This window comes from Syzygium oleosum, unplaced genomic scaffold (genome assembly GCF_021117445.2).
Source record: "Syzygium oleosum isolate NSW1041296 unplaced genomic scaffold, Sole_v2.1 Sole_v2.26, whole genome shotgun sequence".
Lineage (NCBI taxonomy): Eukaryota > Viridiplantae > Streptophyta > Magnoliopsida > Myrtales > Myrtaceae > Syzygium > Syzygium oleosum.
In genome coordinates, this window is record NW_026607510.1 from 2,589,702 (window position 1) to 2,610,899 (window position 21,198).

Consider the following 21,198-nt stretch of genomic DNA (forward strand, 5'->3'; position numbering starts at 1 on the left):
GTCTCCTCAGTTGTATATTTGCTTTGCATGATTAGATTTCTTCAATCAAAAGTTCGACCTTTCTCCACCAATGTTTCCCAGTTTCTCTTTCCACATAACTTGAACCGCTAATATATGACAAATACCAAGGTTGGAATTGGGTCATCCAGTTATCTGCATAGCTGCTGAACAAAGCACGAATCGTGACGACTGAGAGAAGTCTCAACAAAATGCTTCCAATGAATGGTCAGGCTGCAAATTTGAAATTTAAATGATCATTCGAAAAGTTGTGAAACTAAAGTGTATTTTCTGTAGTAGTTATGGAATATCTAATTTCCATTTTTCACATTCAAAGTAGAATTGTTCTAGCTCGGAGCAGCAAGTAATAAACCGAACCGGTATTGAAGGCTGAAGCTTCCCAAACTACTCAAGACTAATCATTCCTCACGAGAAACAATCCAAAATGCCTAAGCAAGTGTCATAGGGGCCAGTTAACATATCAACACGTATTGTTGATTGGAGAAAACACGTTTCAGAAAAGTTACACGCCTCAAATAGAAATGTTCATTTCCAAAGAAAAATCCCTTAACAAGTGCCTTAGCAGCACTCATTAACATTTTCCTAATGACATTTTTTCAACCTGACGTTCCTTTTGTAAGCAAAAGAGCCAAACTCGATGTAAGGGTCCCAGTTGTATCTGGTTTGATGATGTTGTCATGTTGGGTTTGTTTGTTTCCCGGTAAAAGCTTGCTCTAAGCCGTCTCTTTTCATCGGGAAAAAAATGATATTTTGTTTGGAACCTTTTTTTTTGGTAAGGAGGTGACTACAAGCAAAGGAAAAACAGAGAAACATGAAGCAATAGGCTGGCCTGACTCGTGGAAACACCGTTCCTAACATGTCTCCCAAAAGCAATGGAGATAACCCTGGTGTTATAATTCAACGAGCCAACACGTGATTAAAGCATAGTTCCATGCTTGGATTCCACGGAATTAGGTCAAGATCGAATGTTCCCAGCAGAAGCTTGTCATTCCTTGTGGAGCCATGAAAGCTCAGTGGCATGCAGCATAGTCCAAGACTCCATCATTCCTCATTGCATTTACTTCAAACGAATATAGCAAACATGCATAAGTAAAAGGGGATAACCTAGACCACACCTCCAAGCCTTTACAACCCATTCTATGTATTATCCATTTTTGTCAGTAAAAATGGACATTTTTCTTTCGATATTGTTTTGCACCTTTCGAGGAATTCAATGACCCATTGGGAACAATTGAAACTCGAGGGAGGAAAAGGCACAAGAGATGCTGATCTCGAACTGAAATGAAGAGTTTACGTGAGCAAGAACAAAGAATAGTATACATATTCACATGACACTCGAGGAAGAAGCTTATTATCTCTAATGCATGCATGAAATGCTGAATCAACAACCATTGATCCGAGAAAAATATGAACAGAGAGCAGCAGCAGTATAATCTACTTTTCACTGACTAAATCATCATATAAAGATGCTCAAGAGAATTCCCCGTAACCAGAAAAAAAAAAAAGCATAAGCTGGTTAGTGCGTTGCTGGGATGCTCACGCACGAACCGGTGCTTATCGAAAGCAATTGAAATGCTTCTAGAGCCAGGGATAAAAGGTGGAGTATCAACTATGCACATTACTTGTTTCCAAAAACCAACTATGCATATTACTTGTTTCCAAAAAACAACCATGCATATTACTTGAAAAGAGCCTGATGGAATGCTTAGAGTCCTCTTGAGCACCTAATCACGACTTGTATAAGTGAAGCTCAAGTAAGTTTTCTCATGCCGTTTGCTGAATGCATATCTCCAGAATGCATGTCTGATGCAGAATCTATTAGTGAAGCGTTTCTGGACCGGTTGGACAGGCAGAAGTCCAAACGGAAGGCGAAATGGTGATGCGACTAGAGCCGGCGGACCCGGTTGACTGTTGAGGAGAACTCCTAATGGATTTTGAAGCTGACAAAACTTTCTATGTGAAACTGACATGCATTCCATTTCAGGTCAATATATTCTAGAAGTTCAGAAGGAAATATCAGACTTTACAAGTCTCAGAACTAAAAGTTCAGACTCAGATATAAGATCTTCAGACTTTACCATAAAAGTCATTCAGACTCTAATTATGAGATATTCAGATTTTACTGAAGACCTACGCTGACTCAAGTTCTGAACTAGAAATTCTTCAGACACAGTAATTATGCAGACGCAGACGCTGAAATTTTTCAGATGCAGAAGCAAAACTCATTCAGAAGATATCACAACAGCTAGTGATCTGGCATGGATTTCACAAAAGGAAGGTTTTGATTGTTTCAATCTCAATCTAATTGATTAACAATCAAACATTATGACAAGTATGCATTACAACGGATAAAGCTCTACTTATGGAAACCAAGATTCTGATTGTATGAACGATCAGAATCAGCGAGATTCAGATTTTGTCAACCAACGGCTACTCAATCCATTTTATATAAATCTGTCCAAGGTGAAGATTGGAAGATGATCCTCTGAATACTGTCCAACGGCTAGTTTGGTAGTGGAGGAGTATAAAAGGAGATCCTCGAGGAGCAGAAGGAAGGGCGAAATCAAGAATCAACAAGTCCAAAGTCTGAGCATACTCCGATCCTTTCTCTTGTCTTTCTTGAGCCAAATATTAAGATCTTGAGGGACACTTTGTAAGAGTGATTGTGTGAGATAGAGAGTCCTATCATACACAAGAGTGATGTCACTCAGAAGTTGTAATTCCTCTTGATTACATAGTGAAATCTAGCCGGTAGGCTGTCAGCGTGGGAGAGTCGACGTAGGCTTACTATAAGCCGAACCACTATAAACTTGTGTGCAGTTTTTCTATCCCTTATCTCTTACTTTACATACTGCATATCAAGAGCACTGTCTATATAAACTGTTTTGAAGACTTAACTGTGATCATTCATTTCCGCTTAAATTGATAAAAATTGTTTAAGATCACCTATTCACCCCCCTCTAGGTGATCCTTGCTAGCTACATCATTGACGACATCGGATTGGGCTCAAATTCGGGCGTTTGAAACGAAACGGCGTTCTGAACAAAACTCACAGCCTTTGGCTGTGATCTATGATGGATTTTGGCGATTCGAGATCGTTTAGATGGGTTTTTCTATTATTTTGGTATTTTTTATGAGTTAATTTAAAAAGGCAGTTTCCTAATTTTGATGTTTTACGCTTTCCAATTTTAGTAGGGTTATGTTATAGGTATATAAGCTTGTTTAAGGTTTGTTTTGACATTCAGAACATTATTATCAATATTGAATTTCGAGATTACTCTCTTTAAGCAAGATTTTGCTTGAATTATTCGCTAAACGCTACGTCAGGTGGTATCAGAGCCTATGGCGACTGGCGGTGGTCTTCGTGACGATGCTCAGGAGACTGGAGCCCCAACCCTTGGGGACGACGCGCTGCAACGTTTGGAGCAGCGTTTAATGGAACGCTTGGATCAACGATTGGATCAAAGTCTTCGTCATTTCGAAGAACGATTTGACGAGTTAACAGAACGATTCGAAGGTCTCGGCGTTGATGTGAACAGGAATCGGCGGAACGACAGAAGGCCGAGTGCAGAACTTGCTCGCGGTGATCATGTTGATAGGCATGTTCCTGTCCGCAGGCAGAATAACCCTCTGTTTTCAGAGAGTTCGGAAGAAGAAGATACTGAAATTTTTTATGAGGAACGTGCTGATTATGGCGGCAGACATCGTCATGGAGGATTTCAAAGAGGATATGATAGGAGAGATGGAAGACGACGTTACGACGATCGTGAAGGTAACGACTTTAAATTGAAAGTCGATATTCCTTATTTTAATGGAAGTCTGGGCATAGAAGAATTTCTGGATTGGCTTGCTGATATAGATAGATTTTTCGATTATATGGAGACCCCTGGTGAGAAAAGGGTGCGATTAATAGCCTGTAGATTAAAGGGGGGTGCGTCTGCATGGTGGGAGAGATTGCAGAGAGGGAGCGAGAAGGGAAAGATAGAGTTCGAACATGGACTAGGATGAGCAGGCTGCTGAAACAGGAATTCCTTCCACCCGATATGAACAGATTATGTTCCAGCAGTACCAACATTGCCAGCAGGGCAGTCGGACTGTACATGAGTATACGGCTGAATTTATGAGATTGGCGGAGTGGAATAATTTATCAAAGACGGAGGGACAGCAGGCAGCCAGATATCTCGATGGTTTGAAACCCTTCATTCGAGATACAATTGGAGTGCGGTTTCTGTGAAATTTAACTGAAGCCAAGAATATGGCGATGAAGGCAGAATTGATGCAGCAAGACAGGAGAAGAAGAGGCTACGAAAATTATTGAGGTAGCAGTTCGAGCAGTTCGGTAGAGAAGAGCAGTTTCAATAATCGCTTTAACGCAGGGCGAAATCAGGAAGATAAGGCGGTAGAAAAGCGCCCTATGAACGATGCGAGGGATAAGGGAACGCAAGCACAGAAAACTGCGAACCCTAACCCTTATGCTAAACCAGCCGCGATAAAGTGTTACAGGTGTAATCAGCCTAGGCACCGATCTAATGAATGCCTTCAGAGAAAAACCGTAAACGTAGGAGTGAGAGAAGAGGAGGAAGATGGATATTGCTGTACGCCGGATGGTGAGGACGATGATGAAGAAGAGGAGCAAGTAAACTGTGTGGTGCGCAGGATGATGTTGGCCCCAAAATAGGAAGATGATTCGCAGCGCCATCAGTTATTCCGAACCAGGTGCACCATTCTGGGAAAGATCTTTACTATGGTTATTGATAGTGGAAGCATGGAGAATATCATTGGGAAGGAGGCAGTGAAGAAGTTGGGAATACCCGTGGAGAAGCATCATAATCCCTATACGTTAGGATGGATTAAATTTGGAGCGGAAAGCATTCAGGTGACTGAACGATGCAAAATTCCATTCTCCATTGGAAAATATCATGATGAGTTGTATTGTGATGTAGTAGACATGGATGTATGTCATGTGTTATTTGGGAGACCGTGGCAATTTGATGTAGATGCTCAGCATTCGGGAAGAAGCAATCAATATAACCTTGTGAATGATGGAGTGAAGTATACGTTGCTGCCATTGAAGAACAAAGGAAAACAAGCTGCTGAAAATAATTTCCTTACTCTTACGAGGAAATTTGAAGCTGAGATTAAGGAGACCCAACAGATTCACGTGTTGATCGTGAAACAAGCAATTGAGACTGAGGCTGAACTACAAGTGGAGGAGCAGCCTGAAGCAGTCAGGCCTTTATTGAAGGAATTTAGCGAACTGATGCCTGAAGAGATTCCATATGGGTTGCCGCCTATGCGCGATATTCAGCACCATATAGACTTAATTCCTAGTGCTAGTCTGCCTAATTTACCGCACTACAGGATGAGTCCTAAAGAGAGCGAGATTCTAAAAGAGAAGGTGGAGGAGTTGTTGCGAAAGGGGCACATTCAGAATAGCATGAGCCCATGTGCTGTTCCGGCTTTGTTGACTCCTAAGAAAGATGGGAGTTGGCGGATGTGTGTAGATAGCAGGGCCATTAATAAGATAACCGTGGGTTACAAGTTCTCAATTCCGAGATTGGATGACATGCTGGATAGGTTGCACGGTGCTAAGTGGTTTTCGAAGCTGGATTTGAAGAATGGATACCATCATATTCGGATTCGGCCCGGAGATGAGTGGAAGATAACTTTCAAAACAAAGGAGGGGTTGTACGAATGGTTAGTGATGCCTTTCGGACTTTCTAATGCTCCAAGCACTTTCATGAGGCTTATAAATCAAGTTCTGAAATCTTTTATTGGCAAATTTGTTGTAGTTTATTTTGATGATATCCTGATTTATAGTAAGACCGAGGAGGATCATCTATTGCACTTAAGGGAGGTGTTGACATCTTTGCAGATTAATAAGCTATATATTAATCTTAAGAAGTGCAGTTTTTTAACTAATAAACTGTTATTCTTGGGATTTATTATTACTGCCGAAGAAATAGAGGTAGATGAGGGGAAGGTAAGAGCAATCAGAGAGTGGCCGACACCTAAAACAGTTTCTGACGTTAGGAGTTTTCATGGGTTGGCTACTTTCTATCGGCGATTTATTAAGAATTTTAGTACTATCGCAGCTCCGATTACTGAATGTATGAAGAAAGGCAAATTTCTATGGGGAGAGAAAGCAGAGAATAGTTTTGCTATTCTGAAGGAAAAGTTATGTACCGCACATGTTCTTGCCTTACCTGATTTTGATAAACTGTTTGAAGTGGACTGTGATGCTAGTGGAGTTGGTATAGGTGCTGTTTTATCTCAAGAGCGCAGACCAATTTGCTATTTCAGTGAGAAGCTTAGTGAGGCAAGATAGAAGTGGAGCACTTATGACAAAGAATTCTATTCTGTCGTAAGGGCTTTGAAGACCTGGGAGCATTATCTAATTGGGAAAGAATTCGTCCTTTATTCTGATCATGAAGCTTTGAAGTATTTAAATAGTCAGAAGAGGATTAGCAAAGATATGCATGCGCGATGGTGTCAATTTTTACAAAAATTTCCTTTGAGATTACAGCACAAGTCAGGTGTGCATAATGTCATAGCAGATGCATTGAGTAGGAGAGCTGGCTTGTTGATTACATTAAGCCAAGATATCTTGGGGTTCGAGCAGCTGAAAGACTGTTATGCAGATGATGATGACTTTGGGCAAATTTGGAAGTCATGTGCTACTGGTCAACCTGTGCAAGAATTTTATGTGCAAGATGGCTATTTGATGCGTAGCAACCAGCTTTGCCTTCCTTGAACATCATTACGAGAGAAGGTAATTCGTGATTTACATGATGAAGGATTAGCTGCACACCTGGGTCGTGATAAAACTATTGCTGCAGTCCGGGAGCGATTTTACTAGCCCCAGTTGCGTAGAGATGTCAGCAGGTACGTACAAAAGTGTTATGTTTGCCAGACTGCTAAGGGGAAATCTAATAATACAGGTTTATATATGCCATTACCTGTTCCTGACAATATATGAGAAGATCTGTCCATGGATTTTGTGCTTGGTTTACCACGGACACAAAGAGGCGTGGATTCTGTTTTCGTTGTGGTTGACAGATTTTCCAAGATGGCGCACTTCATTCCTTGTAGGAAAACTTCTGATGCAGTAAGTGTGGCCAGATTATTCTTTAAGGAAGTGGTTCGTTTGCATGATGTGCCCAAGTCTATTACCTCAGATAGGGATAGTAAATTTCTAGGGCATTTTTGGCGGACTTTATGGAAACTGTTTGATTCATCTTTGAATTTCAGTAGCAGTGCTCACCCGCAAACTGATGGGCAAACAGAGGTGGTTAATAGAACTCTGGGAAACTTGATTCGAAGCATTTGTGGAGATAAGCCGAAGCAATGGGATGTTGCTTTATCACAAGCAGAGTTTGCTTATAATAATGCAGTTTATAGTTCTATTGGCAGGTCGCCTTTTTCTGTTATTTATACAAAGGCGCCTCAGCATACTCTGGATTTGGTACAGTTGCCTAAACAAGCGGATAAAAGTGTAACAGCGGATCATATGGCTAAACAGATTGTGGAGGTGCATCATGAAGTCAAACAGAAGCTGGAGGAAGCTAATCATAAGTATAAAGCTGCGGCAGATAAGCACAGGCGGAAGCAGGTGTTTGCGATAGGTGATCAGGTCATGGTTTTTCTTCGTCAAGAGCGATTACCAGTTGGATCTTATAGCAAATTGCAGCAAAAAAAAGTATGGGTCTTACACTGTTAGCAAGAAGATCAACGATAATGCTTATGTTATAGACCTTCCACATAGCATGGGCATATCCAACACTTTTGATGTTGATGATTTGTCACCGTTTCATGAGTCCACAGAGCCGTTATATCCAGATCCTGATTTTAACTCGAGGACGAGTTCTTTTCAAGTGGAAGAGAATGATGCAGAATCTATTAGTGAAGCGTTTCTGGACCGGTTGGATGGGCAGAAGTCCAAACGGAAGGCGAAACGGTGATGCGACTAGAACCGGCGGATCCGGTTGACGATATCGGATTGGGCTCAAATTCGGGCGTTTGAAGCGAAACGGCGTTCTGAACAAAACTCACAGCCTTTGGCTGTGCCTTATGATGGATTTTGGTGATTCGAGATCGTTTAGATGGGTTTTTCTATTATTTTAGTATTTTTTATGAGTTAATTTTAAAAAGGCAGTTTCCTAATTTTGATGTTTTACGCTTTCCAATTTTGGGAAAAAACCACCAAAAACCTCCAACTTTATCATTTGTGACACATTTACCCCGAACTTTTTTTTGGACCAAGAAAAACCCCCAAACTATGCAACTTGTGACACATTTACCTCAATATACTGTAACCTAGGGCATTTTAGTCTTTTTCCCCTTTTTTATTTTTTTCTGTTTTTTTTCTTTTTTCCGGCGGGGGCTGAGGTCGCCGGCGAGGTCTCCGGCGATCTCGCCGGCGAGGGCGAGGGACCCTCGCCCCGCCCAGCGAGGCGAGAGCCGCCTCGCCCCGCCCAGTGGAGGCGAAGGCCGCCTCGCCTAGGCGGGCGAAGGTCGCCCTCGCCTAGGCGGGCGAGGCGCCCTCGCCGGCGTTGGGCGAGGGCGGTCCTCGCCTCGCCGCGCCGGCCGAGGGACCTCGCCCGCCCAGCGAGGCGATGCCCCGCCGCCCGGGCGGAGCGGGCTGCCCGCCGGTGTCGGGCGAGGCATCCCTCGCCGCCGCCTGTGCGAGGGTTGCCCCGCCGGCGTCGGGCGAGGGTCCCTCGTCCTCGCTCGGGTGGGGCGAGGGCCGCCCGACGCCGCCGCCTCGCTGGGCGGGGCGAGGCAGCCTTCTCGCCTCGCCCGACGCCCGGCCGAGGCGAGGGCTACCCTCGCCCAACGCCGGCGAGGGCAGCCCTCGCTTGGGCAGGGCGAGGGTCCCTCGCCGGCGAGGGCAGCCCCTGCCCGAAAAAAGAAAAAAAAAGCAGAAAAAAAATAGAAAAAGGGAAAAAGACTAAAATACCCTAGGTTACAGTATATTGGGGTAAATGTGTCACAAGTTGCATAGTTTGGGGTTTTTCATGACACAAAAAAAAGTTCGAGGTAAATGTGTCACAAGTGATAAAGTTTGGGGTTTTTGGTGGTTTTTTCCCTCCAATTTTAGTAGGGTTATGTTATAGGTATATAAGCTTGTTTAAGGGTTTGTTTTGACATTCAGAACATTATTATCAATATTGAATTTCGAGATTACTCTCTTTAAGCAAGATTTTGCTTGAATTATTCATTGAACGATGCGTCAATGTCGGACAATGAAATGGTGGGCTGCACGGGTGTAAGATGAAATTGTGTCGGTCTGATCACAGCCTCTGCAACAGTGCTTTGGCTTCGATCTACCAATGTTTTACAAGCTTGTTAAAAGATTTTCACGTCAGCCAGGAGGAAAAAATTCAGGGGATGTCGATGGAAGTGCAATCTAAATTTGACAATTTAAATAAGTGCTTCATCGAAGCATCATTGCGATTTTGGCACGCAAACGCCGAGTACGTAATCGATGGATTCAGGAAGAGCTCTAACTTGAACGTGTCGTCATCATCATTTGCATTAGCCAAAGAGTAAGGGGTGGATTTGTGGTTTGAGGAAGTGATCAGAAAACTTAAAAAGAGTTGTTGACGATGGCCTAATACGGTCAGAACTCACACACAAAGCTTTCATGCATGGAGGGATCAATGGAGTAAATATTCACTTGAATATGTAGTATACAAGAATTAGTTTCTTCAGCAATAAAAACTTGGCTTCTATCTTCCTATATATAAGTCTAATTAGTAGATGACAATTACAACAGTTGGAAATGGGCATCTAGTTGTCTAGATAGCCGCTGAAGAAAGCATAAATTATGATGCTTGCCATTAATAAAATTGAATCAAAGCAAGATGTGAGCTTCAAGTATTGCATTAACATTCAAAGAAGATGCCAAAGTTGTCAGCAGTCTCGATGCACCTTATTCTGTTTGCATCTCAAACAGATATGAGTATAATCTATACAGAAGCAGAAATCACAGGTTAATAAGAGTACCTTGGTTCTTATCCTTCATAATTGGTATGAATTAGACCAAGACATCTCATCTTCATGCCTACAATAGTAGAGCAACGACTAATTTTGTTCCTATGGAAAAACCAGAATCTCCACCACAGTTACTAAATCAAACATCCCCAATTTGCAAAGGAGTTAGGTCATTCCGAGCTCGAATCCCACGAAATCAGCTCATGTTGGTATGTCTCCATAAGAAGCTTGCCGCTCCTCATGAATTCATGCAATCTTGACACTCCTTCATCGAAATCTGAGGTATGCAGCTTAGTCAAGGACTCAAACATGCCACATTTTGTCATAATCCAAATGTGATACGTTTCATAAGATCGACCTATCATGTTCCCACAATTAATTAGCAGTGTCAGCGAGCTGTTAAGTACTGCCAGATAAGCATGATCATACGCGAGTCCAATGATACTTTTCTTCAGTAGCCCAATTTCGTTGAAGACCTCATTCGTTAGGGGTTAGGGGTGAGCGGTTCAAGGTTCCTTACAGGTTCCACCTGAAACCTACCTTCGGGTACAGGTTTCTTATTTTTTGGAACCTAGAACCTACCCGTCCAAACCTGAAACCTGGAACCTATCCTGTCACAGGTTCCAAGGTCTAACAGATTTCTTCTTTTTTTTGCATTTTTAGTTAAACAAAACAAAAATGAACGCAACGATACTAAACAAGCTTGTCATTCATCAAAGAGAATACAAAAGACTAGTTTTCCTAGCATTATGGTTCAAATAAATATAACTAAATGAGAAGCTATTGCATAAATCGATACTAGGGGTGAGCAGTTCCATGTTCCATATAGGTTCCACCCATGATAATAGGTTCCTCATTTTTTGAAACTTGGAACCTACCCTATCACAAGTTTGAGAGTCGGTTCCAGAGTCTACTCAAGTTCCACCTGTATTATTAAATGAACAATTACTGTGAATCATCACCTTTAATAACCACAAATTACTACTATGATCCACTAATCACAACTTATATTTAGATACACGAAAAATATGAAATATTAACAAATCATAAAATGAAAGCTTAGACTAGTGGTTCCAAATCATACACTCATCATCTACTGCCATAAAACACCGCAGGATCACGAGAATACAGATTCAGGTTCCAGGTTCCACCTACCTAGAACATGGAACCTACCAGTCGAAACAGGTTCCCCAATTTTTTGAACCTAGAACCTACTATACATACCTTGGAACCTAGAACCTACAGATTCTCATTGGTCAGGTGCTCAGGTTCCAGGGTACAACTTGGAACCATGCTCACTCCTATCATCCGCTACCCCAAATGTGATGATCGATCCATAACACCAGCCACGGTCTTCATCGACACTGATCGATATTCGACGCAAGTTTCCATTGAAAGAGACACTTGAGCCGTCGCTCAACTTGCACCTAAAATTGAATTCAACCATCCTCAACAAATTTGTTCTAAGGCTAAATAGAATCATTTGGGTTTTGGAGGAAAAAATGAGTGTATCGTGATAATTACTTAGTCTCCGATGTTTCCTTAATTCATTGATGCAGCTATCTGCATAGATCAATAAATGAACTTACTAGGTATGCATTGCCAATGCTACCAAAAATTCTTGAGATAGGAAACAAAATATAGTAGTAGATCGCTGCCCTGGACCTCACGGTTGAAGACCATGTGAACTATAAGTGTGTGATCAATTGGGATAGTAAAATTGTCAACCTCAATACAGGGGGATTTTGACTTTTGTCTTGATTTGCTTTAAACATCCTCATCATTAACTGTTTAGATAATTATAGGCACACCACGTATCCCTTTGAAACTAGACAGCCTTCAAATTGATGTTCAAGTGAAAAATCGATCATTCCAAGAACGTGCTCCACCGAAGCAGCAGCTTGACCATGAAGCATATTTATTCTTGCCTTCCACATCATAACATAATCTATGTGCTAGCATTCCGAAGAAACTTCATCATTACATTCTGCTATTCTTTGCCATTGCCCAGTTCCAAGAGCCACGTGAACTCAGATTGCCAATCACGAGGATTCCTGTTGATAAAGCAGAGCTCCCAACACCTTGAACCAGACTTGAGAGGGCAACTGCAATATAAATTGACTTTCCTAGATGTCTTTCCATGGAAGAAGCAGAGATTTTATCTCTACAGACTACATGCTCAGATGGCTGAACTAATTGTTGACGTGTGCAATCATCATGTGTTTATCATAAGATGAAAGGAAAAATGACACAAACAGTTCCTGAACTTTGACTCAATGTGTAATTTGGTCCCCGAACTTTTAATTTGTTCAATATAGTCCCTGAAATTTAACTCAATGCGCAATGTGAGCCATGAACTTTTAATTTGTTCAATGTCATTCCTGAATTTTTTATGCATGTTCAATTTAATCCCTGAACTATATGAAAATGTTCAATGTAGTTCTTCCATTAATTCAAGTTCAGGGACTACATTGAACATTTTCATATTGTTCAGGGACTAAATTGAACATATACCCAAAGTTTATAGACCAAATTGAACAAATTAAAAGTTCAGAGACCACATTGAACATTAGGCTAAAGTTTATGAACTACATTGAACAAATTAAAAGTTTAGGAACCAAATTGCACATTAGGCCAAAGTTCAAGGACTGTTTGTGTCATTATCCCAAGATGGAATGAGACTTATGACCCACGAATCATTTGCGTTTTGGGTAAAAAAATGAGTGTATTGTGATAATTCAGTCTCTGATGTTTCCTTAATTCATTGATGCAGCTGTCTGCATAGATCAATAAATGAGCTTACTAGGTATGCATTGCCAAGCTACCAAAAATTCTTGAGATAGGAAATAAAATATAGTAGATGGCAGTTGCACTAGTTGCAATGTCCCGAGATTGAGATGCGTGATTCAAACTATGAATAGTTTGGTCTAATAGAAGCTGAAAAATGCTTATGGTGGCGTCAAATCAAACACATACACGCATGGCATTCAAAAAAGCTTCGTCATTTTTTCTGCATTGTCTAAAATCTGCTAGTATCGGCAATGCTGAAGTTGTAGATGCAATCTTGAGTTGCATACTTTCACTCATGAACATACTTCACTAGTCTAAAGAAAATATAAAGTGAAAATGAAAATGTATTCTAAAGCTTGCAAGAAGTATCAAAAGTAAATGGGCAGCACCTCACTTCCTCTGCTTATCATTTTGTGGCCAGAGCGTATATGAATAAAACATTTCTTCTCAATTCCGATGTAACTTTCAACTTTTCTACAAGCAGAATCAATCTTTCGTACCGGTAAATGTAGCAGCAATCGAGTCATATCTAAAGTGAAACGAGGCTCTCTACGACGGGTACCAAATCGCATGTCGTCCATAATGGAAGTTCTGTGAATTGTCCCGTGATTGGATTCCAAGAAACTCGTTCTCCACTATCTATCTCCACCATAAGTTCACCATTCCACGTGAAGCCATCAAATCCATATACCAATCCACTAGCCTCAAAAGTATACAGCTTAGTCCAAGACTCAGGCACGCCGTAGTCTCTCATAACCCAAACAGAACAATTGGAATGCAAATCAGGATGCCCAAGTGGCCCCCCACGACTAATGAACACAGCCAGCAAGTCATTCAATACCGCCACAGACACTACCGAAACGACACTGTCCATGTGAAGAATCTCTTCCGGCAGAGCCATTTCATCAAACACCTCACCCGCGACATCGAACAAGACTATCGATCCGAACCCGACGTCGCCCAACAGATCATCGAAGTCGAAAGCAAACCAGTGCAGCTTCCCATTCACGGAGACCGCGGGTCTGTAGGCGCAGAAAGCAGGAACCTCACACTCCAAACTTCTCCAGGAATCTGTACCGAGCGAATAAATCTCGACCGGAGACATCGCCCTCCCGAAGCTTCGACTCCGATTATCCATACAATAGACAATCCTCACAATCAAATAGTCATTCGACGGGGCGTCGAACCAAAACCCTAGAACCACATGAGCAGTGTCCCTGCAAATGAATTGGTGCTCCCGACCGGACCGCCGAACCGCCTTGTGCTTCCTCGTGAACAAATTCCCCAGATACGTCGTCTGGTCACAGACGTTTCTGGAGATTTCGGTGATGCAGATCAGACCGTTACACGAGCCGACGACACGGTAACTGTCGGGAGGGGGAGTGACGAACGGGATTTCGATTTGCAACGGGTCGGCAAAAGGAGAGTGCAGGCTGTGGACGGGATCCCGCCAGTCTATGCTCACGAGGTACCGATTGGAGGCGTCGAGGGCGGAGTGGCGCAGGTGGAGGGCCGCGAAACGAGGGTCGTCGATGGCGGCGCGCCACGGCCGGCATACGCACCTGCACCGGAGGAGGGATCCCACCGGCAGCCGCTTCAGGACCTCGACGGCGACGTCGTGAGGGAGCTTCGGGCCTTCGTCGGAGGCGGAGGAGGAGGAGCTCATGGTCGGATGGTTGAGAAGAAGAGCGAAGTAGGAAGCCGGAAGGAATTTACTGCAGTGCCGGTCCCCTTTACATCTCTGCTTTCCACGTGACAATCGCGTGATATGGCACGATTTGCTCACGTGACTCGACGCAAGAAGTTTTGTGACGTACGCTCTCTTGCTGATATAGCACATTATTTTTCTGCTAATACAACGAAAAACCTCAAACTGATAAATTTACTTCAAATTAATTTTTTGACCATAAAAAATTTTAAACCGGTACACCTGTGATAAATTTACCTTTCGTTTATTTTCGTTAAATTTTACTATCAAATTGCGAAGTAGGATGACATGCGATAGTCAACGGGTGTGCCAGTTTAGGGTTTTACCCCTCTGTTTGTCATAGACTTACCAATTTGTGATTTTTCGTGGAATTAATTCAATTTAACGGAGGGTAAAATTGTTACAAGTGTACCAATTTGAAATTTTTTGTGGTCGAAAAATTAATTTGAGGTAAATTTATCACAGATGTATCAATTTGAGATTTGTCGTGGTATTAAAAAATTTTTTCGTTAATATATATATGTGTGTGTGTGTGTATAAAAGCACCACAGAATAGCTAAGTTAGATGTTAGCCCCCAAGTGTCTTCGTCACAGCACCTGCAGTAGCTCGTGCATGAAAACTGATTTACATGAAAAAGATTATTAATTTATAAGATTTATACCACTGAAAACTCCAAGCTGATATAACTGTCACAAATTCACCAAAAACTAATTTTTTGACTACCAAATATCTCAAACCGGTACACTCGTGACAAATTTACCTTAAACTAATTTTTTGACCACTAAAAACCTGAACCGGTATACTTCTGACAAATTTACTTTCCGATAGTTTGCGTTAAATTGGATTAATACCACAAAAAACCCCAAACTGGTACACTTGTGACAAATGGAGGGTAAAATCACAAACGGGTCCACTTGGCAACTACCAGGTGTCATCCAACTCAAAAATTTGACATTAAAATTTAATGAAAACTAACTAAGGGTAAATTTGTCATGAATGTACCAGTTTGGGGTTTTTGGTGGTCAAAAAATTAGTTTGGGGTAAATTTGTCACAAGTGTACCAGTTTGAGGTTTTTCGTGGCATTAACTCCTAATTTTTTTACTACCAAAAACTCCCGAACTAATACACTTGTGAAAAATTTACCCTCCGTTAGTTTCCGTTAAATTTTACCGTCAAATTGCAAAGTTGGATGACACGTGGCAATTAACGAGTGTAAAAGTTGGGGGTTTTACCCTCCGTTTGTCACAGGTGTAACAGTTTGTGATTTTTCGTGATATTAATCTAATTTAACGAAGGGTAAATTTGTCACGGATGTACCAGTTTAGAGTTTTTGGAGGTCAAAAAATTAGTTTGGGATAAATTTATCACAATTATACTAGTTTGGGGTCTTTAGTGGTCAAAAAATTAGTTTGAGATAAATTTTTCACAAGTGTACCGATTTAGGATTTTTCGTGGTATTAACCGAAAAATTAGTTTGGGGTAAATTTTTTATATGTGTACTAGTTTGGGGTTTTTCGTGATATCAACCTAGTTTTTATAATGTCTCAAAACTTGAAACACATTAAACATCAATAGAAAATGATCCCTAAACACTAACTAGACAGCTCCCCTTAGCACCTCCGCCTCCTCCCTCAGCCTCTTTGCCGCCATCCTCCGGACCTCCATTTTCGGTGGCTCCTCCTCCAGATCAATGTGAATAGCTCACCATTGGCTCTACCGAAGTCATCATTCAGGTTGTCCAGCTCTTCATGGCAGTCCATATCGTGATGCGTCCATGGACGTCCATGTCTCCAGAGCTTCTTCCATGGTTGTCCTCAATCAAGCTTTGTTTCTTCCCTCCTCGTCCAGATCTCGACGAGATAGGGGGTCATGGAGCCTTGTCGTCTCCAGATCAGGAGGAGACACTCCTAATTTGGAGGCGTCTCATCGCTGGTGAAGATGTTCTCATTGATGACGGAGCTTGCGCTGTGTGCTCAACTCTAGAGCAAGTTGCTCCAAGCCCGTGTGACAAAGGGATGTGAAATGATGAAGAGGAAAAAAGGAAAAAAAAACGAAAACCTAAACCAATCCGAACCGTTATTTCAATTCGGCATGGTCAGGTCTCGGGACAGGTCATAAAAAATACATACACATGTGCAAGAGCATGATCTATTTTTTTTACTAACCAACATCATCAGGTAAAGACGCAAGAGTATGATCTACTTTTTACTAACTAGCATCATGAGGTAAAGATGCTCAAGTGAATGCCCCATAACCATAACATACAGAAGCCGGTTCGTGCATTGCCTGGACGTTCATTCGCAAACCGGTGGTTATCGAAAGCGATGGAAATGCTTCTAGTGTCATGAACCAAATATGTGGAGTATCAATTATGCACATTACCCGAAAAGTGCCCAATGGAATGCTTTGAATCCTTGATAGTGCATGAATCCGCATTCAGCGAATAAACTTCGACTTCCGGTTCGCCCAAGCACTTTCCATAAATATCACCAAAATATTAACAACCTCCTAGTCATAACGCCTTTCACTAAACCAGATACCGTAGGACCACATGAACATCCTCCATGTTGAGAAATTGACATAATTCTCAACAGGTTGCGAAGCATTTCAAGCACCTAATCACTGACTTGTAGAAGTGAAGCTCACCTAAGTTTTCTCATGCTGTTTGCTGAATGCATATCTCCATAATCCTTGTCGGGGGTGAGATAAAATTGTGTTGGTCTGATCACATCTTCTTCTATAGTTCATTGGTTTCGATCTTCGAATGTTTTCAAGCTTGTCAAAAGCCTTCCACGTTAGCCAGGAGGAATACTTATTATCTGAGGGTTGTAACTTTTACATTTTAAGCAAGCATTTCATCGTGGCATCTTTGTGGTATTGGGGCGCAAACACTTAGTATATAATCCATGGATACAGGAGGGATCTGATTTGAAACGTGTGGACATCAGCATCTGCATCAGCCAAGGAGTAAAGGGTGGATTTGTTATTTGAGGAAGTGATGAGAGAACTTAAAAAGAGTAGCTGAGGAGGGCTTGATATGGTCAGAACTATCACACACAAGGCTTTCATGCCTGCACGAATAATGGAGTAAATCTCCAGTATAATATTTAGTTTACAAGAATCAGTGTCTTCGGCAATAAAAACTCAGCTTTTCTCTTTCTAAGTATGAGTCTAATAACCAGTACATGACAGTTACTACAGTCAGGTCTGGATCATCTGGTTGTCTAGATAGCCACAAAAGAAACCATGAATTATGATGCGGAGTTTGACATTACGCATCTCTGCTTTTGATGTCTCGGATGACCAAAATGACACCTTTGTGCATTTTGAGGAGACCCATCGAGTGTTCCAATGTTGAAGAAGCAGAAGAAGACGACGATGATGCTCAAGAATGACAACAGAAGGTGATTCTATAGCTCTTCTGTGTGGGGAAGTTAATAAATTTTGGAATCAGGAAAATGCTTCATTTGTTTCCACAATGTGAAGGGAGGCATTAAGGTATACATCTAATAGATTTTGAGAGGTTGCTTGCTTCGACTTCAACAAGACCTCCATCTCCCGCTGATCGTAAACATTTAAAAAAAAAATAGAAGAAGATAGCCCAAAACCTGAACGGACCTGTGACAAACACATATTGTTCATTTTCGGGTCCTCTTTGGCAATGTATGTCTTCATAGCATTTCTAAATTCTCAAAATATGTAAAAATAACATAATTCAAGATGTGACTAGTGTAGTCTTGAAGTACATTATTTTTATATAAGATGTGACTAGTTTGGTCTTGAATTACATTATTTTTATATAAGATGTGACTAGTGTGGTCTTGTAGAAGCTGAAAAGTGCTTGTGGTGCCGTCAAATAAAAAACATACATGCACAACATTCAATAAAGCCTCATCATTCTTTTCGAGCATCATTTTCCGACCTGAACCGTTATCCAACCTGAACCGTTGACACCCCTACTACCAGCCTCTTTTTGCAATGTATGTCTTCATAGCATTTATGAATTCTCAAAATATGTAAAAATAACGTTATTCAAAATGTGACTAGTGTGGTCTTATAGAAGCTGAAAAATGCTTATGGTGGCATCAAATCAAGCACATATATGCACATTATTCAAAAAGCATTGTCATTCTTTTTCCGCATCATCTAAAATCTGCTAGTAGCGGCAATGCTGTAGTTGTAGTTGTAGATGCAGTCTTGGCTTGCATGCTTTGCCTAATCTTAGAGAAGTGAATGCGATTTGAATTCGATCATATCACAGAACTCCTTTCACCAACAAAACATCTCTCTCCCCCCTCACTTGTATCTATTTATTCCACTTTGCATTCGAAAATACATAGAATCGAGTGCCTTGGTTTCGTGTTTTCTTTGTCCCTCGCTCTCTAAATTGCAGAGCAAGGTCAAGCACCAAATAAACCTCTCTCTAAGACTCTGCAAAGTCCTCTCTCCATGCTTATGCATGCTTTGCTTGTCCATTTCCTCCTAGTCTCATCCTCCCTGTTAAACCACCGTTACTCTCTGCTCATAACCACGCTTACCTTTCACAGAAAATAAGCATAAGAGCCAAGACCCTGTTGATTTCTGATGGCAGTTGATACTAGCTCTGGCCATCTCAATCTCTTTGCTCTCCATCGCTTCTTAGGAAATGGACAGCTCATGAGTATGCAAATGCATATGCCATCTGGGGGTTCTCGGTGAAATCAGATTATATTTTGTTCCTAGTTTAGATCAGTTTTGATGTGGGCGACCAAAATGCAAGTTTTTCCGGGTGCAAATTGCAAGGAGAACAGGCTTTGCTTAGTCTAAAGAAAAACTCAAGTGAAAATGCATATGCATTCTAAAGCTTGCAAGAAGTACAAAAAGCAAATGGGCACCGCCCCACTTCAGATGTCTCTTTCAACTCTTCTGCAAGCATAATCAATCTGTCATACAGGTAAATGTAGCAGCAATCGAATCATCTCTAAAGTGAAACAAGGCTCTCTACAACAGTGACCAAATCGAATTCCATCGATAGTGGAAGAATTGCAAATTGTCCCGTTAGCGGATTCCAAGAAACTCGTTCATCATCATCTATTACCATCAGAAGCTTGCCATTCCTCATCAAGCCCTCAAATCCTGTTACTCGTCCATGAGCCTCAAAAGAATACAGCTCAGTCCAAGACTCAGGCACGCCGTACTCCCTCATAACCCAAACAGAACAAATGGAATGCGGTTCAGGATGCCCAACTGCCTCCCCACGAACAATGCACACAGCCAGCACGTCATTCAATGCTGACAAAACCACTACTGACCGTGAGGGCCATCACACCGGTGATTCACAAGGTCTTCAACCGTGAGGGCCCCTAACAGCCTATGGGTGCGTTTGGTACAGCATTTGGAATTCTACTTTGGGAATGCAAATGCCTTTGGGTGGAAGCCCTTTAAGAAAAATGCAAATGGCGTTTGGTAAAAACTCATTTGCAAAACTATTTTGACCCAAGTGGTGTTTGGTTAATTTTTTTTACAAATGGGCTTTGAGGGGGTTTTTTTAAAAAAAAGGCAAAAATACCCTTCGCCGGCTCCGGCGAAGGGCTACGGCCGCCGGCGAGCCAGATCTGGCGCCGGCGGCCGTCGCCCGTCGCCGAGCGACCCCGGCGAGGGACGCCGACCTCGGGCGACGAGGCCCGAGGTCGCGCGACCTCAGCCGACGGCCGCCCGGGTCGCGCGACCCCAGCCGACGGCCGCCTAGGTCGCGACCCAGCCGACGGCCGCCCGAGGTCGCGGACCCAGCGGCCGCACTCGGGCGGTCGCCCGACCCCGAGCGGCCGCGCTTGGGCGATCGCTGACCCTCGGCGGCCGTCGCCCGGGCTCGGGCGACCTCGCACGGACCTTCGCTGTCCGCGCCCTTTGCCCTCGCCGGAGTCCCTTTGGTGAAGAAGATGAACAGTAACGAGAGGGCAAAGCCAGAATATTGAAATTTGAGTGAGGGTAGTTTGGGAAGTATAAAAATGATTTTGGCATTTGGTTCAAGGCTGAAAGTCCAAAGCTAGTCCCGATCAGCATTGGGCTTTCAGCATTGAAAATGCTAGTTTTGAGCATTTTCAATGCTCAATGCCAACCGTTTGGTTCAGCATTTTTGGGAAGGGGCTTTCGAGGCTGAAAGCCCCTTCCCAATGCTGAACCAAACGCAGCCTATATCCTGCTAATTTTTCTGTATTTTTGTTTATATAAGTTAGTCATTAAAAGTCATTTGCATTTAAAACTAGAATCAATGTTTTAGATTAAACCGCATGTAATTTTTATGCGTGAATTTTTTAAGGTTCCTTTTGATGAAAACATGGCATTTACAAGTTGAACTTTATCATTCGTTTGTAACTCCATTGTTTATATACATTATCTTAACAAATTAAAGTCGAAACAAAATCAAAACAAACGCCTCATGCCTTTTTATTAGGGCTGACAGTTGATTTCAGTAGTTTGCGGTTGCATTGAAATTTTTTTAAATTAAAATGTCCGGTTTGAGTTGAAATGTAATCCACTCCGAACCCCAAGTACACCTAATGCAATTGAGCACGAGGGTGATCCTTTTCAATGGGACGACGGTCGAAGTAACTGAGATTAAGGAAGAATAGTCCATGGGATAGCAAAAATGTCGACCTCAATACATGGAGATTTTGGCTTTTGTCTTGATATGTTTTTACTATC

General features: G+C 42.0%; 1 protein-coding gene across 1 annotated transcript; it reads right to left on the bottom strand.

Moving 5' to 3' along the window:
* Positions 1-13,128: 13,128 nt before the first annotated feature.
* LOC115664982 (F-box protein At3g07870-like) lies at positions 13,129-14,492 on the bottom strand. Its single transcript, XM_030586865.2, has one exon. It carries the CDS (start codon positions 14,468-14,470, stop codon positions 13,334-13,336), a length of 1,137 nt encoding a protein of 378 aa, XP_030442725.1. The 5' UTR covers positions 14,471-14,492; the 3' UTR covers positions 13,129-13,333.
* Between the last annotated feature and the right edge of the window lie 6,706 nt (positions 14,493-21,198).

Bases quoted from the DNA above. Each gene is read 5' to 3' on its own strand.
- LOC115664982 (XM_030586865.2), bottom strand. From the start codon at position 14,470: ATGAGCTCCTCCTCCTCCGCCTCCGACGAAGGCCCGAAGCTCCCTCAC.